Below are 13,930 nucleotides of genomic sequence, written 5' to 3'. Positions count from 1 at the left end.
ATTTGGGCTTAGGAACAACCCCCCTTTACGTTCTACCGCGCAGGTATCCTCTAAATTCTTCCTCCTCCTGTTCTTCATCGGACACTTCCGAATTCTCTTCGTCTTCACGATCAAACACCATCCCCTGGAACCCATCTCTTTCAGCACCAATCAACGGCGCCCTCTCGCCCTTATCCCTCGTGAAATGCCCGCCAATACTGATGGCTAGCGTGCTTAAGCCGTGGACCAGAGTACTTCCAAGTACTATGAAACAGATGATCGGCCAGACGAGAGTGATAGTCCTCTGCTTTTCCATGGGTAGATCAGATGGGGGATTGGGCAGTGGAAGAGAGGTATCCGTCTCCATCTGGGCGCGAGCTTCAATCGCAAGGAAGAGTGCGCCCACGCCCATGGGTCCAAAATGGCCACAGAACAGTGCTTCGTAGGTGCTGCGGATGTGCGGGAGCAGGCGCATCTTATGGAAAACGTAGACAATTGGGATTCGGCGGAACAGCAGGATCAGTATGAGAGCGCCGAAGAGACGAGGTGTCGTTATGGAGTCTAGATGGCCGAAAGATTCCCAGGGAATCATCGCACCAAAGAAGACGAACATGGTGGAGTTGAGCATCAGGTCAATGATGACAGGAAGTCGGGTATCCGCCGTAGGCGTATTGCCTCCATGCGAGAAGCCTAAACCCGCACAGAATGTGACCAGGAAGTCATCTACTCCAAGAGTGGACGCAACCCCAAGGGAGAAGATCGCAAGGAGAAAGTAGAAAGCGAGATAGGATGCGCGACCCATCATCTCACGGCTGTGACTGAAAATATAGGCACGATTGAAGAAGTGTCCAATCGCAAGCCCTAAAAGAATGCCGAAAAGGCACTGATAGAGGATAGTGATCAGAAACCACTTCTTCACAATGCCGCCAACAGTAGATCGTGTGAGGATACTGATGCCCACGTAGATGAATGGAAAGGAAACGCCGTCGTTGCAACCGCTTTCCGCGGACAAGAGATCGCGAATACGTTTTGGGACTCTAGTACTGAACTGAGAGTTTGCCAGGACTGAAGCTGCAAGTACTGGATCTGTCGGTGTCAGACAAGCTGAGATGATTAGGGCCGTGGGTATGTCCGTTCTGAAGATCAATTTGATGAACATGGCACAGACAAGCCAGCCGAACGCCATGACAGGACCGAGCAAAATACTGATGCTTTTCCATGTTCGGCGAAAATAATCTTGTGGCAATTCCAATCCGACTGCGAAGCATTGTACGCCGACTACCACACGCGTGAATTCCTGCACGACGTCATCGGAAAACCCCCATTTGTATGGCTGAAGCGCGCCGATACCACGCGGGCCAACAATGATGCCAAAAACAGTTGCAAGAGGAGGCTCGGAAAGGTGAAGTCTGTTCCGGATGAGTAGGGAGAAGAGAGCGTAATTAAGTAAGAAGAATGTAAGAACGAGGTAAGTAAGATGTGAGGGCGTCGCCTCGATCTGAGACCACATCTGAGATGGTTTAATCTGGAATAATCGAAAGCTGGGGGGTTGAAATTTATGAATGGATGTCAATATTTGTCTGTATCTGTTTTCTAGATCGGAAGAAATGCGATATAAAGGGAATCGCGTACGATATAAGCTTTTCGGGTGGTTGCCGGTGAATGCATGATCAATGACGATTCCAGAAATGTGGAAGGGAAGTACGCTAGAAACTTGATGGTTCTTTATTGGCTTCCCAGGGTCGAAACCTGGAAAATATCCGCCCATTATTGCCAGCTGAACAAGCACAACATCCTGGCATGGTTGTGATACAAGAATAGAAAGGAAATAGTAATTAAACAATATGTGACATGTCCACAAGTGGGTATATGGTAGTTTTGTGCATATGCAAACGACGTCGTCAATGTGAATGCCAAGCTGAAATCTCCATGACGGACCGAGTTCATTGTATACAACACATGGATATTTTGGTATTTCTGGTAAGGATGCATAGGCTCCTGGAGATACCTTCACCAACCTACGGTAGCCTTTAATCCATTGAATATATTCGAACCGAACGCCTCCTTCCATGCAACTCAATTTCTTCGCTTGCCGTCGCGGCTGGTGAGATTAAAATACAAACAAACAATTACAATAGCGTACGTGCGGAATTTTGTTTAGTTGTCATCATCGGGAGGGCCTGAGAAAATGCCGATGCGTATCCTGTGGAACTATACATCTAAATCAGCCATAGCCCGTACCTTGAATAGGACGCTGATAACTTACTGCTGGGAGTTTTGGTATGATTACAGCTATTGTAGCCGTAACATTGATGATAAAGTACGTCAAATCGTAATGAGTATAATGAGTACTGACTAGGAATAACGTTATAGGGACCATTAAGAGAAACTTCTTTGCTGGTGTATACTGTGCTCCGTTGTCGATCTGTTCCCACATGTTCAGATTGTCGTAGGCACCAGAGTTAAAGTCAAAGGGTACACCGCGGACGTAGTGGAACATGAGATAGGAGCCGAAGGTATACGAGATGTTAGTCAGGGTCCAGGACGTTTCTTGAGAGACTCCGGGGATGATGTCGAATAAGATCTTTCCCATTAGAATCAATACGAAGTGAATCACCCAGGCACCTGAGGAAAATGTCAGCCAACGAGCCCTTTGTACACCATATCTGCCAATGCTCTCTGGAGTGTTACCACTCGAGCCGCAAATCACTTACCCTTAGCGTTCACCCATTGTGAATTCAAGTTTGGCAAGACAGACTGGTCGCTGAGCTGCTCCAAAGACTCCGGGGGTTCGTGATAGACCAAGCTACTAGACCGTCTTCTACGTGCCTCCTTCGCATCGAGAGGCATCTTTCCAGAAGTTGCGCTCAATTTGCGGGGTCTCGGATCGCCAGCAAAGCTCAGGCGGGTGGTACGGTTGAGGAGTATAGGAGACAGTTTGGCGGTATTGAGGAGGTTCGGGGGGCAGGCCGAGGGACGATAGCAGGCTGATCCGAAGCAACGATGGAATTTCGTGCTTCGAGATGGATTTCTCAAAGGCTGCAGATAGGATTTGAAGAGCCCAACTGTAGAGAAGCGGCGTAGGTGGGCGGATACGTCTTACTGTGTGCGCAACAAGTTCCGGCTTGTCCGAGCTTGTGGGGGGGATGTGAGCGAAGGGCGGGAGGCGAATTTTATCGTAAGTTGATGATAATAAGCATTCGGTGAGAATGCAATGGGTAGACGCAGGCCGTAGAGTAGAGAGAAGGACGTGTGGTTGATTGACTTTCTCCTGAAGGTCCGTTGAGAGTAGAAACAGGAAGGGGAAAGTGGACAGGTGACGCTCGGCCAGAAGACCAGAACCATAGGTAGAGTAGGCCGTAGTAAGTAACTAAGTAACTAGGCGTGGTAGGGTACGCAAGTAATTTACTTGGGAAGGAATTCACAAACGCGCGCACGGACGCGCCTGCGCTTCAACTAACTACTACAGATGGGACGGACACCCCAACCTCAACTCCTCAACTCCCCATCCTCGCGCCATCCTCGCCATCCAACCTACCTTACTTGACTGCCTCAACAACTCCGTACTGTTTCCGTCATTATTTCATTTCCTTGTCGCTTCTCAAAGCTCCTCTCGCAATGGCCAGTGAAGCATCGGTGCCGGCAGACACTCAACTGCCCGAGGCTCCATTGGCAGACCATGACGCTTCACGCAGCGCGCCGAAACCGCCAGCATCAAAGCACTCATGGAGGTATGACGCGCCCATTACACTTTTCGCAAAGAAAGTAGTAGACTGAACGCCTGTTAGGAGAAAATATCGCAAGATGCGCGCCAAATTCGAGGATACAATGAACACCAGCAACACGCTTATCAAAGATGAACACAGAGCTCGGGCAACAGCGCGCCGATTGCAGGAGCAGAACGAGTGCGTATTTCCCAGTCTTTTCATCATTCGGCGTCGCGAGTACTAAACTTGACATAGCCAAATTCTAGATCTACTACTGGATATGAACGAGAATGCGCGGTTGCCAGCCAACCTCCGCTTCGACCTCCGCGAGCTCTCCGACGTCGATTCCATCATACCTACGCTGGAACCAGATCCTGAGGCCATCCACCAGAAGCTGCAGGAGTATAGAAGCCAGCTGGTCGACGGCACCATTACGTCTGAAGAGTTCGCACGTAGATCAGATCAACTGCACAGCTCACAGTCCATAATCACAAACCGAACGCTCCCCGGCTTCGAGGCCAAGGTTCCACATACCACTGAAATTCCAGATCCCGTACCCGACGGCCTTATGGTAGATGAACAAGCACCCGGTTATATGTCTCCTGCGCACGAAGAAGAGTATCTTCTTGCTTTAGATCTTGCTTTGGCCGAGCCGAGCTTCGAGCAGAATGTGAATGACGGCCGCCCGATCCGTATTACAACGGTCCGGTCTGTACCCTCCGAAAAAGACCTTTCCATACAAAATCCAGACAGTGTCTACAATTGGCTTAGGAAGCATCAACCCCAAGTGTTCTTACAGGACAAGGACCCCCAACCACCGGAAAGCATATCAGAAAAGTCATCGGCCCGGCCTGCAAATGTGTCTTCGCGGGGTAAGCGTCTATCTACTGGTCCTAAAGTAGACCCGGACGCGATGGATGAAGATGTTCCCTACGTACCAGAGATAGTCACGCCTGTAACTAAGACCAGGAAAGCGCCTAAGGAAAAGGAAGACGACGGTGCATACAGGCCAAAAGGAGGAAGCAGTAGGGCAACGAAAAGGAAGAGAGAAGAAGGAGATCCTGCTACTAAGGGTAGTAGGAAGAAAGGCAGAGCGAGTGGTGGGACCGCTGCCAGCTCCTGATTTGATCGGTAGGATATTGGTGTACTGGCGTTTACATTTGGACATGGGGCGGAACACTCCGAAAATCTTTGGGAACACAAGCAAGGCTCGCAAAACATTTGTCGATTTCATCTTATATTCGATACGGGCGTCGATTTTCGAGCCTTTGGCGACTTTGTATTAGTATGTTGCATTGGATGATTCGGGCGCATTGGGCTAGATACCCCAACACATCATTTCTTTGAAGCCTCTTCTCCGGTCCCCTCTCTTTGCTTGCCGTTTATCCTTCACATATTCCATGGCTTTCAGTCGGATTTGATGATCGATAACCACATGCACTAACCGCCTACTCACGAAGCTAAGAATTAAAATTTTAAAGGCAGGTCGTCAGGAGTGTGACTATGTAATCCTGAACTGAATCCGAGGATAGCACCCGATCACAAGGAGAAGCTTTGTTGTCTGCATATTGTGAACACAACGAAACTCGCCTACAAGAATAGTCGAAGGAGGGAGGATTGGCCAACTTGGCCGAACACATGTCGAGGATATCTACGCGGGACGGCAGGTCGATATCAGAAGATAGATGCGTGGAGTGATTCATCATCTAGCATCTGACATATTTTGCATCACACTAAACGAAGCATTTGCAAGGGGTAGTTAATTATAATGCCTTGATTTTTTTCCATATCCGAATGCTTTTTTCCTTTTCACTGATCCTGAACCACAGCCGCCGAAGCTCACAAACGAGGTAGGTACGTACATGAGTCCAGGAGGAACGAGTCCCGAAAGTTTGGTTCCGAACATAAGACCTTGAACAAAACCCACCATCATTTTTCTTTTACCCAAACGGAATTCACCTCAAAGATTGAAAGCTTTTTCTTGTGTGGAACAGTGGGCGTAGATTGAAGGAATTTTTCATTGACTCTGAGCGCCTCAAGTGCAAATACCGGAAGGGAATTGACCGGCTCCAAGCCCCACCCGCACTGTTCGTTCCCCATGGCATGCTACAGGTAAATTTGTTGTATCATGATTCATCCCCACCATCGTCAGATAAGAAAGGCCTTACTCCGAACTTAATTGACATCCCTTATGCCCTTGCCATAACACCCCAGCAGCGGATGCGGTTATCGGTGTAACCAGCGAACAGAGTCTGGCCATCAGCGCTCCAAGCCAAGCTGACACACTCGGGCTCCCTGCTCTTCTTGCCAACCTCCAAGTACTCGGGCTTGAGCTCATCAACCTTGCTCTTCTTCTCGAGGTCGAAGATGATGATGCTGGAGGCAGTGGCGGCGCACAACCAGTAGCGGTTGGGGGAGAAGACGAGTGCGTGGATCTCGTCACCAGCAGTGAGAGAGTAGAGGTGCTTGGACTCGTTCAAGTCCCAGAGCATGGTAGTTCCGTCCTTACCACCGGAGGCGCAGAGAGAGCCATCGGGGGAGATGGTGACGGTGTTGATGTAACCGGTGTGGCCGATGTGGTCGGTCTGGATGCGGCACGAGGCGAGTTCCCAAACCTAAGAATTATTGGTCAGCTCTTCGCTCAGCCAGAAATAATTCCAAAACGATGGGTTATTGGGTGTTAGGGTCAGTCGCGGGTGATTATTCTTCTCATAGCACAAAGGCTCTGAAGTAGCAAATACATTAAAAGATACCAAATCATCATATGGGAATGGTAGTGGGCAAAAGTCGCAAATCCACCAAAACGATCAAATTTTCCACTCACCTTGACGAGCTTGTCCCAACCAGCAGAAACGATGACGGGGTTCTGGGGGTTAGGGCTGAACCTGACGCAGGAAACCCACTCGGTGTGGCCCTTCTCGGTGATGGTGAACTTGCAGTCTCCGAGAGTGTTCCAGAGCTTGATGGTTCGGTCACGGGAACCGGAAACGATCTGGCGGTTGTCGGCGGAGAAAGAGACGGAGAGAACGTCGTTGGTGTGGCCAACGAATCGTCGGGTGGTGGCACCAGTGGAGAGCTCCCAGAGACGGAGGGTCTTGTCCCAAGAAGCAGAGAGGGCGTAGGCACCGTCGGAGGAGATCACCTGTTCAAAAAATCGTAAGCCCTTCTGTTCGCAATTTCCATGCCGCCAATCGCTTCATCTTCTTCATTTGTGGGTTCAACATACACAGTCGGAGACGATGTGGGAGTGACCGTGGAGGCTCCTCTTGGGGTAACCGTAGGAGGTCTCGTCGCGGGTGAGGTTCCAGATGATGAGGGTCTTGTCACGAGAACCAGAGAGAAGCATGTTAGGGCTGGCAAATTGTCAGTATCTTCTTCAAAAGCACGACGGAAACTTGGGGGAATCCTACTTCTCAAGGGAAGTCGCAAGGGAAGTAACCCAGCCATTGTGGCCCTCAAGGGTGCCACGGAGAACCAACTGCTCGGCCATGATGTCTGTAGGGCGGCTGAAGCTGTCGAAAGAAATTGGGGCGCGCTCGTGGGAAGTTGAACAAAAGGCGACGACGATGCAACTTCTACGAAAGTCAGTCGCCAGTGCCCGCCGATTGTGTGTCGCGCTAGCCTTATTCAGCGCGACAAGCGAGTCGAAAAATGGGTGGACCATGCCAACCGTGCCAACCAAAATCGGCCACCCCAACGTCCGATGGTACCTCGCCTGTAATCACCAGGGGAGGGATCGAAAGAACATACTCGCAATATACCACCTTGAAGCTAAATCAGAAGTTTATCAGGTAGCTTTCAAATTTGCTACTTTTCTCGGTATCAATGATAAACAAGAATGTAGTCTGAAATGGAAAATCTGCCTAGGGCACTGCTTTTATGTACCTGGGTAAGTACTGTACTGATGCCACCCGAATTTCGAGTATTCGAGTATTATGGTGGCCGTCACTTCATGCAAAGACGATAAAGATATACAGAGTAGTATAAATATAATTTGTCTTGCCTGTACTAAGAAACAAAATCGTACTTAGCTATACAGATTATCAAGATGCATTCTTAGATGCTTCATGCGCAGAATGGATAAGTACGCTCCGCGACTCAACGAAATCCAGGATATTCGAACAAAAGGCACAGTTTCAACATCCGAACACTTTCGGAGTGCAATTTCACCAGAGTGCAATTTACTTGGGTGCATTTCTTCCTGTTCATACCTGTTACCGCTGTTCACTTCACACAAAATCCTAAATCCTAAGTCCGAGGCCAAGAAAGGCCTCACGTGAGCTTACATCACCGCTGCTTAGATATTGAGGAGAGTTACAAACATCACAGTATAAATCGCTGGACAAGGTAAGTTGATATTTGGCAATTAAAAAATGTCTTCATCCCAGAGAATTCTCCTTGTCGGTGCCGGCGAACTTGGCCAGGCTTTTCTACCCCATCTTTCTACATTACCGAACACGACAATAACCATTGCGGTTCGCACAGCATCCAAATACAACCATCTGATCGATGACAATATCAATATCATATCTCTGGACCTTTCAGGTCCTTCTTCTGATGTGGCCAAATGTCTCGCGAATTATGACATCGTAGTCTCGTGTAGTGGTTTCGGCCAGCCGGCGGGTACGGTGACCAAGCTTGCTGAAGATGTATTGGAAGCTGGGAAGCAGAGAAAGGAGGCGGGCAAATCGCCGGTATGGTTCTTTCCATGGCAGTGGGGGGTAGACTACGACATCACCGGGGACGGTGGCGGTCTGATGCCGTTGTTTGGAGAGCAGCGCGAGGTGAGGAACCTATTAAGACAAGAAGCTTCGCAGTCTCATGTGAAGTGGACGATTGTATCCACAGGTATATTCATGTCCTTCTTGTTTGAACAGTTCTGGGGCATCGTAGTTCGGCAAGAAAATCAAATTACTGTCAGGGCGCTCAGGAGTTGGAACCACAAGATTACGGTCACGGACGTCAAAGATATTGGCAAAGTTCTGGCGAGAATTGTCGCTGGGGATGTCGAAGGGAAAGATCGTATCGTTTATGCGGCTGGCGATACTGTCAGTTACGCGAAACTAGCGGACACAATCGAACAAATCACTAAAGGCCGTGTTGACCGTGAAGAATGGACGGTAGCCCACCTCAAAGAAGAGCTAGAAAAGGATCCAGATGATCTCATCAAGAAATACCGGCTGGTGTTCGCTGGTGATGGTGTATGGTGGAATAAAGATCTGACAGTAAACTACAAGCTGAACATGCCCGTCATGACCGTAGAGGACTACGCTCGAGAGCTCCTGAGCTAGTTGTAATTCTCAGTCCTTCTATATCCTGTCGATTTCCGATTCCATGTTTCACATTAGGCAGAAATGTGATCTACTTACAAACATGAGCATGAAAAAGAAGTTGATAAGAGTGAACATACATGAGTCCACCTGCTGCATGGTTTTTGAACAATATGAGATTCCCTTGCAGAACTTGATTTGCTTTCATTGTGGTATCTAATCTAGACATAAGTCTAGCAATGTTTCTCCAGAATTACCCTGCCTTAATAACGCCTTGAGAATGTGATCTTGGTCTAACGTCCCGGAGGTCCGCCGTGAGGTGGAAATGGTGGCGGTTGAAAGCCTCGGCCTGCGCCTGGCGGTGGGAACGGCATTCCACCTGGGGGAGAACCAGCCTGGTTCGGAGGGAAGGGAAATGGAGGCATAGGCCCTCCAGGAGGTCCGCCTTGCAGGTGTGGTGGAGGAAAGGGCATATTTGGTGGCATGTTCGGAGCACCGCCAGGGCCGGGAGGGCCTCCGGGCATGTTAGGTGGTGGAAACGGCAATCCGCCGGGTGGCATAGGTGCTACAGTGAAGTTAGATCTCAAATTTCGGACTTGATGGTCAAGTAAACATACGTCCACCACGGCCAGCCATGAATGGAGGCAGAGGCATTCCTGGTGGGGGCATTCCGGGCGGAGGTAGGCCGTGGGGTGGAAAACCTGGGCCTGGGGCCCCAAAGCCTCCCATTCCTGGCAACCCTTGATGTAGAGGATTTGCCTGTCCTTCAGCGGTATATGCGTCCGTTATGGAGTTGATGACCTGTTGTGTTTGATCGGAGGAGATCTCTATAAAGAGCCATTAGCACCAAACTTATATGGCGGCGGATATTGAAGTCGTACGTTCGTAATATGCTTGAACATTTCGCAAATGATTACGGCCGGAATTATGCGCTTTCCGCACGCTCATCGAGTCGTGTGTGAGGTATACATCGCAGTAGTCGCCTGTCAATGATTAGTCGCAAACGTCAGGCTCAGATCAGTGAGGGTTCCTACAGAAGAGTAATGTAACGTTAGTGACACAGAATATTGTTTTAGAAAGGGCAATACTTATATTTCGGCATTTTGAGAAACTTCCCGTCGACAATGAATGTGTGATGCAAAGATCGTTGCTGTCGCGTTGAAGTGTCGCGATAGCTCAAAGTTCGGGGACGACATCGGAGTTTTATTTCACCGATGTATAAGAACACCTTGCTTCCAATCAGGGCAGGCCTCACGACTAGCACAATATCAAAGGGATCTATGACTGAAATCATATAGAGCATGAAAATCACCATTCATTGTAAAATCTAACTTTGGCGCACAAGAAATTTTGCTCAGTTTTCACTCGAAGAAAATTATAGTGTTGAAATATGACATTTTCACTCGTGCTTCCAAGAGCAAACAGATCAAGCGATACAGAGGGTTCTATCTTGGAGGCCTTGGTCCTAATATCTGTCGTCTCCCACCGAAACTGATGCCGTTACCAACCTTGTTTTGATTGTCACCGCCCATATAACCATACTGGTTGACATCCCAGGACTGGCCTTCGCCTGTACCAGCGTTCGGGTCTCTCTCAGTGTTTTGTAGGGCTTTTTGCGCATCTTCCCATTCGCGCTGGCGTTCTCGCTCTCTTTCCATCTCTCTTTCCAGGAGTGACTTTGATGCCCAACCACCAGCCTTGGTTTTTGTCTGAGATGCGGTCCTGCGAGCATCCTCGGCGGCACGCTCAGAGGTAGACGTGAGCTCCGGCGGAATATGGCTCGCTGGCTTGGGCGCCACGGGAGCAGGGTTCGAGGCTAGATATCGATCTGTGCGATTCGACTTTGCGTAAGAAGCGGGATCTGGTAGTGGCCTCGCAGAGCTAGTTGTGGGTTCAGGGAGTGGACGTGCAGGGAGACTCGGCGCAACAGGCTCTGGGAGAGTCCTTGCGGGGGTTTTTTGGTTATCAGTCCACTGTTTGCGAAGGTATTCGCGCTCGTCAGCGTTCGCCCACGAGACCTGGCTGTCCTGTGGAGATGGTGCCCGCGGAGGTGGCCGTGGGCGACTTCGTGATCGTTCTCGCGTGCGGCTCTTCGATCTTGAGCGAACTTTCCGCCGCTCATCGTCCTTGTGTCGATCGTCGCGCTCCCGTTGATACTGACGCTCACGCTCTTTGGCCTCCTCGAGTTGTCTTTCCAGGTCCTTGATCCGCTCCCGCTCAGCATTTGCCTCCGGATCAGCCTGGCTGTTGCGCCGACTGCGAGGCTTGCTCGTTTGTTCGGACTGGTACTGGCTAAGATATTGTCCTCGAAGCCTTGCGTCACTTCCCGCTCGCCTTCGCCGATTTTCGCTGTCGAGCCTCTGCTGCTCCTCGCGTTCTTCCCGCTGCCGCTGCTCTTCTTCAAGTTTCCATTGCCTCTCCTGCTCTTCCCATTCCCGTTTCTGTTGATCAAGTCGTTCCTGTTTGGCTTCTCTCTGCTTTCGCGTCTCCTCCTCCCATCGCTGTTCTTCCTCGATACGTTGACGCTCTTCCTCAGCCTCGCGCTCTACGCGACGCTTATGCTCTGCCTCTTCCCCGGCGACGCGCAGGCGCTCTTCTTCTGCGGCCTTCTCTTTGCGTATGCGTTCTTTCTCTGCTAGATTCGGGACATGCGGGCCTGCGCTCGTGATCTGTCGACGGGCGCCAAAGGAGATGCCCTGGTTGCCTTGACTGGCGCCGCCCATATAGCCGTATTGATGAATGTTCCAAGCCGGCGCTGTCACTCCCTCATCCGTACGCCTACTCCAGCTGCTGACACTACCAGGTGGTGACTTTGGGATTCCATTTGAAGTCTTAGAAGAGTTCGAGCCGCCTGTGAGTGATGGACTCAGCGCCCTATCCGCTGACGGTCGAGCGAGAGGGTTGAAGGTGGTTGAGCCACTAGTGTTGCTCGTTGTACTGGGTCCCCTGCTGCGTCCGAAACCAGGAGAGTTGAGGGAGCCCGCATTGCCATAGCCGGTTGCCCCGGTCGTCGAAGGGCTGAGTGGCCCACCACCAGAACGTTTGGGGCCTATGGTGGTCGGGAAATTGGATGGATTAATGCCATGGGCAACGCGACTAAAAGCGCTAAGGCACTGGAGCACCTGCGCAGGATCCTTGGATTCGTAGAGGTCTACAGTCAAGAATCTGTCGTGCGAGGGCATGTTCAGAGGAGGTTGTTCGCAGGCGCGGAGGAAGTGTGAGATGTTTTCCATCTGTATAAATGGCATCGGCGATTTTTTGAATTTGACTCCAGGGTTCGGTATGGCGAGGTTTGCTAATCTGTGATAGATGTTAGAACGTCCGTATGCAATGATTGAAAGCAGAGTAAGCGCACTTGCACAACGCCGTGCCATCTTTCAATGCGTCCAAAAGGTCTCCCGCTGGCAATCGCTCGCCCAGTGTATCTTCAATCCAGCTCCTCGCTTCGTTGGCGGCCTGAGGAGTGTATCTTCCCATCCGTAACTTCTTCATATCCTGATCGAGAGACGTGACCGAAGCCATGGTGTCTGGCCTGGGTTGGGCGCAAATCAAGTAATAGGGTTATTATCGGGCAAGTCGCAGGTGGTATCGGAGTAATAGGGTTAAATAGATAGAATGCAAGAGGAAATGCGGACGAAGTTACGGTTTCGATAGGGGAGAGGCCGGCGACGTGAGATCGAGGGATTGGGTTTGTTTGTGTACGTTGTTATGTGCCAGCATGCCAACGATGCGAACGATGACTTGCGAAGTAAGTGGTGGGCGGTGGGTGGTGGGGGAGGGCGGGAAGAGATGGGTGGCCACCCCAGCCACTCGGTGTCGTCACTCGGGAACGGAGAACGCGTCCTCAAGATCGCCTCCAAGGCTGCCCTAAAATTTCCATAATCATCACATCGCAGACGACCATGGCGAACTCCGTTGGCCCCGTGCGAAGGCTATGGTATCAATGGAAGATGATGCACCTGCCTTGGAGGCAGAAATGGCTTGTTGGTATGTCTGCCTATTTCTACGTATAGGTATCAACTGTGTATGTGCTCCAAATTTGCACAGCGCTGTGCATGGCCATGGAATTTACATGGAATTGGCCATAGACGGCTCAATGCCTTTCTACAATCTATAGAACGATATCCCTCTATGCGCTTGTTTATCAAGATTGCCTTCATCTGCGACTGCGTGGTCCAACCCTGCACTCGGAGAAATCATTTCATTGTTTCTATCCGCCCTATGATTCTAACGTCTACCAGGCTTTGACCTTCAGGGAAACACTTTCTGGGAGTTCAAAGATGCCTTGCACTCGAATCGGAAACGTAGAATTGTCAAGTACAGTCGGTGGACACATTACGGAGATGTGAACGTCGATCGTTAGTCCCTCCACTTCCACCACGGATGATAACCAGTATTAACATACGGCTACAGCTGGATGGATGCAATGGCTTCGACACACGCGATACGACCCACCCTCTCTCGCCGAACAACGAGCCGATATAGCAAGACAGGAACGCATCAAATTGCTTGCCGCACAAGCAGACGCTCGGTGGGCTGCGAAGGAATCCGCATTGGACAAGCCAGATCAAGAACAACAGCCGCACCTGCTGGAACCAAAAGAACCACAAATGGCTTCGGACCGGGTTGATATAGAACAAGAGATGGGTGACCGCGTCTCAACGACACGATCGCCTGAGCCAGCGCGGGATACTGAAGGAACCGAAGGGGGTCCTACTACAACAGCGCCCAAGAAGTTCAAGGCAAAGAAAGAGCCAAAGGAGTCTCCGTTCAAATCTGCCACGCCCAGTAATCCTGGCGATGAATGGCAGCCAGAGTCCTGGACACCCGCTCCAGCGAAGCGAAGAAGATGATGTGCGGAGGATCGACTGTATAAAACACCATGTACATTATTCATTGTATACGAAAACCCACCGGTCGGTAAATATCATATATCCATGCATTACGGGAATGACGAATTGAATTGGACAAATC

General features: G+C 50.3%; 7 protein-coding genes across 7 annotated transcripts; 3 read left to right on the top strand and 4 right to left on the bottom strand.

The window, feature by feature from the left end:
• Positions 1-25: 25 nt before the first annotated feature.
• Positions 26-2,829, bottom strand: BU24DRAFT_338759 (ORMDL-domain-containing protein; the record flags this gene model as incomplete). The annotated part of the gene is made up of 4 exons (XM_033523145.1): positions 26-1,559; positions 2,113-2,182; positions 2,242-2,604; positions 2,694-2,829. 4 exons carry the CDS (start codon positions 2,827-2,829, stop codon positions 26-28), a joined length of 2,103 nt encoding a protein of 700 aa, XP_033389307.1.
• Positions 2,830-3,474: 645 nt separating this feature from the next.
• Positions 3,475-5,092, top strand: BU24DRAFT_446085 (uncharacterized protein). The gene is made up of 3 exons (XM_033530742.1): positions 3,475-3,710; positions 3,768-3,884; positions 3,942-5,092. The coding sequence occupies exons 1-3, from the start codon at positions 3,598-3,600 to the stop codon at positions 4,807-4,809; spliced, it is 1,098 nt and encodes a 365-aa protein (XP_033389306.1). The 5' UTR covers positions 3,475-3,597; the 3' UTR covers positions 4,810-5,092.
• A 350-nt stretch (positions 5,093-5,442) lies between these two features.
• BU24DRAFT_416638 (WD40 repeat-like protein) lies at positions 5,443-7,198 on the bottom strand. Its single transcript, XM_033526510.1, has 4 exons — positions 7,097-7,198; positions 6,913-7,039; positions 6,511-6,828; positions 5,443-6,301 (listed from the first exon to the last, which is right to left on the bottom strand). Exons 1-4 carry the CDS (start codon positions 7,174-7,176, stop codon positions 5,876-5,878), a joined length of 951 nt encoding a protein of 316 aa, XP_033389305.1. The 5' UTR covers positions 7,177-7,198; the 3' UTR covers positions 5,443-5,875.
• Positions 7,199-8,059: 861 nt separating this feature from the next.
• Positions 8,060-8,977, top strand: BU24DRAFT_404025 (NAD(P)-binding protein; the record flags this gene model as incomplete). The annotated part of the gene is made up of 1 exon (XM_033525618.1): positions 8,060-8,977. The coding sequence occupies one exon, from the start codon at positions 8,060-8,062 to the stop codon at positions 8,975-8,977; it is 918 nt and encodes a 305-aa protein (XP_033389304.1).
• Positions 8,908-10,114, bottom strand: BU24DRAFT_416635 (zf-U1-domain-containing protein). The gene is made up of 5 exons (XM_033526509.1): positions 10,049-10,114; positions 9,991-9,996; positions 9,838-9,939; positions 9,574-9,783; positions 8,908-9,521 (listed from the first exon to the last, which is right to left on the bottom strand). Exons 1-5 carry the CDS (start codon positions 10,056-10,058, stop codon positions 9,250-9,252), a joined length of 600 nt encoding a protein of 199 aa, XP_033389303.1. The 5' UTR covers positions 10,059-10,114; the 3' UTR covers positions 8,908-9,249.
• Positions 10,115-10,276: 162 nt separating this feature from the next.
• BU24DRAFT_416634 (uncharacterized protein) lies at positions 10,277-12,722 on the bottom strand. The gene is made up of 2 exons (XM_033526508.1): positions 12,312-12,722; positions 10,277-12,256 (listed from the first exon to the last, which is right to left on the bottom strand). Exons 1-2 carry the CDS (start codon positions 12,476-12,478, stop codon positions 10,402-10,404), a joined length of 2,022 nt encoding a protein of 673 aa, XP_033389302.1. The 5' UTR covers positions 12,479-12,722; the 3' UTR covers positions 10,277-10,401.
• A 136-nt stretch (positions 12,723-12,858) lies between these two features.
• Positions 12,859-13,809, top strand: BU24DRAFT_404022 (uncharacterized protein; the record flags this gene model as incomplete). The annotated part of the gene is made up of 3 exons (XM_033525617.1): positions 12,859-12,943; positions 13,198-13,314; positions 13,370-13,809. The coding sequence occupies 3 exons, from the start codon at positions 12,859-12,861 to the stop codon at positions 13,807-13,809; spliced, it is 642 nt and encodes a 213-aa protein (XP_033389301.1).
• Between the last annotated feature and the right edge of the window lie 121 nt (positions 13,810-13,930).

This window comes from Aaosphaeria arxii (genome assembly GCF_010015735.1).
Source record: "Aaosphaeria arxii CBS 175.79 unplaced genomic scaffold BU24scaffold_1, whole genome shotgun sequence".
NCBI classification, from domain to species: domain Eukaryota; kingdom Fungi; phylum Ascomycota; class Dothideomycetes; order Pleosporales; genus Aaosphaeria; species Aaosphaeria arxii.
Note: the sequence above shows the minus strand (reverse complement) of the source record. Positions and strands in the feature narration are given on the sequence as shown.

Coding starts and splice junctions, on each gene's coding strand:
- BU24DRAFT_416634 (XM_033526508.1), bottom strand. CDS start 12,478: ATGGCTTCGGTCACGTCTCTCGATCAGGATATGAAGAAGTTACGGATG. Junction 12,257..12,311: donor GATGGCACGGCGTTGTGCAA/GTGCGCTTACTC, acceptor CATCTATCACAG/ATTAGCAAACCTCGCCATAC.
- BU24DRAFT_446085 (XM_033530742.1), top strand. CDS start 3,598: ATGGCCAGTGAAGCATCGGTGCCGGCAGACACTCAACTGCCCGAGGCT. Junction 3,711..3,767: donor GCATCAAAGCACTCATGGAG/GTATGACGCGCC, acceptor AACGCCTGTTAG/GAGAAAATATCGCAAGATGC. Junction 3,885..3,941: donor CGATTGCAGGAGCAGAACGA/GTGCGTATTTCC, acceptor AACTTGACATAG/CCAAATTCTAGATCTACTAC.
- BU24DRAFT_416638 (XM_033526510.1), bottom strand. CDS start 7,176: ATGGCCGAGCAGTTGGTTCTCCGTGGCACCCTTGAGGGCCACAATGGC. Junction 6,829..6,912: donor CCCACATCGTCTCCGACTGT/GTATGTTGAACC, acceptor TTTTTTGAACAG/GTGATCTCCTCCGACGGTGC. Junction 6,302..6,510: donor GTTGGGACAAGCTCGTCAAG/GTGAGTGGAAAA, acceptor AATAATTCTTAG/GTTTGGGAACTCGCCTCGTG.
- BU24DRAFT_416635 (XM_033526509.1), bottom strand. Junction 9,784..9,837: donor TGTTCAAGCATATTACGAAC/GTACGACTTCAA, acceptor GGCTCTTTATAG/AGATCTCCTCCGATCAAACA. Junction 9,522..9,573: donor CATGGCTGGCCGTGGTGGAC/GTATGTTTACTT, acceptor ACTTCACTGTAG/CACCTATGCCACCCGGCGGA.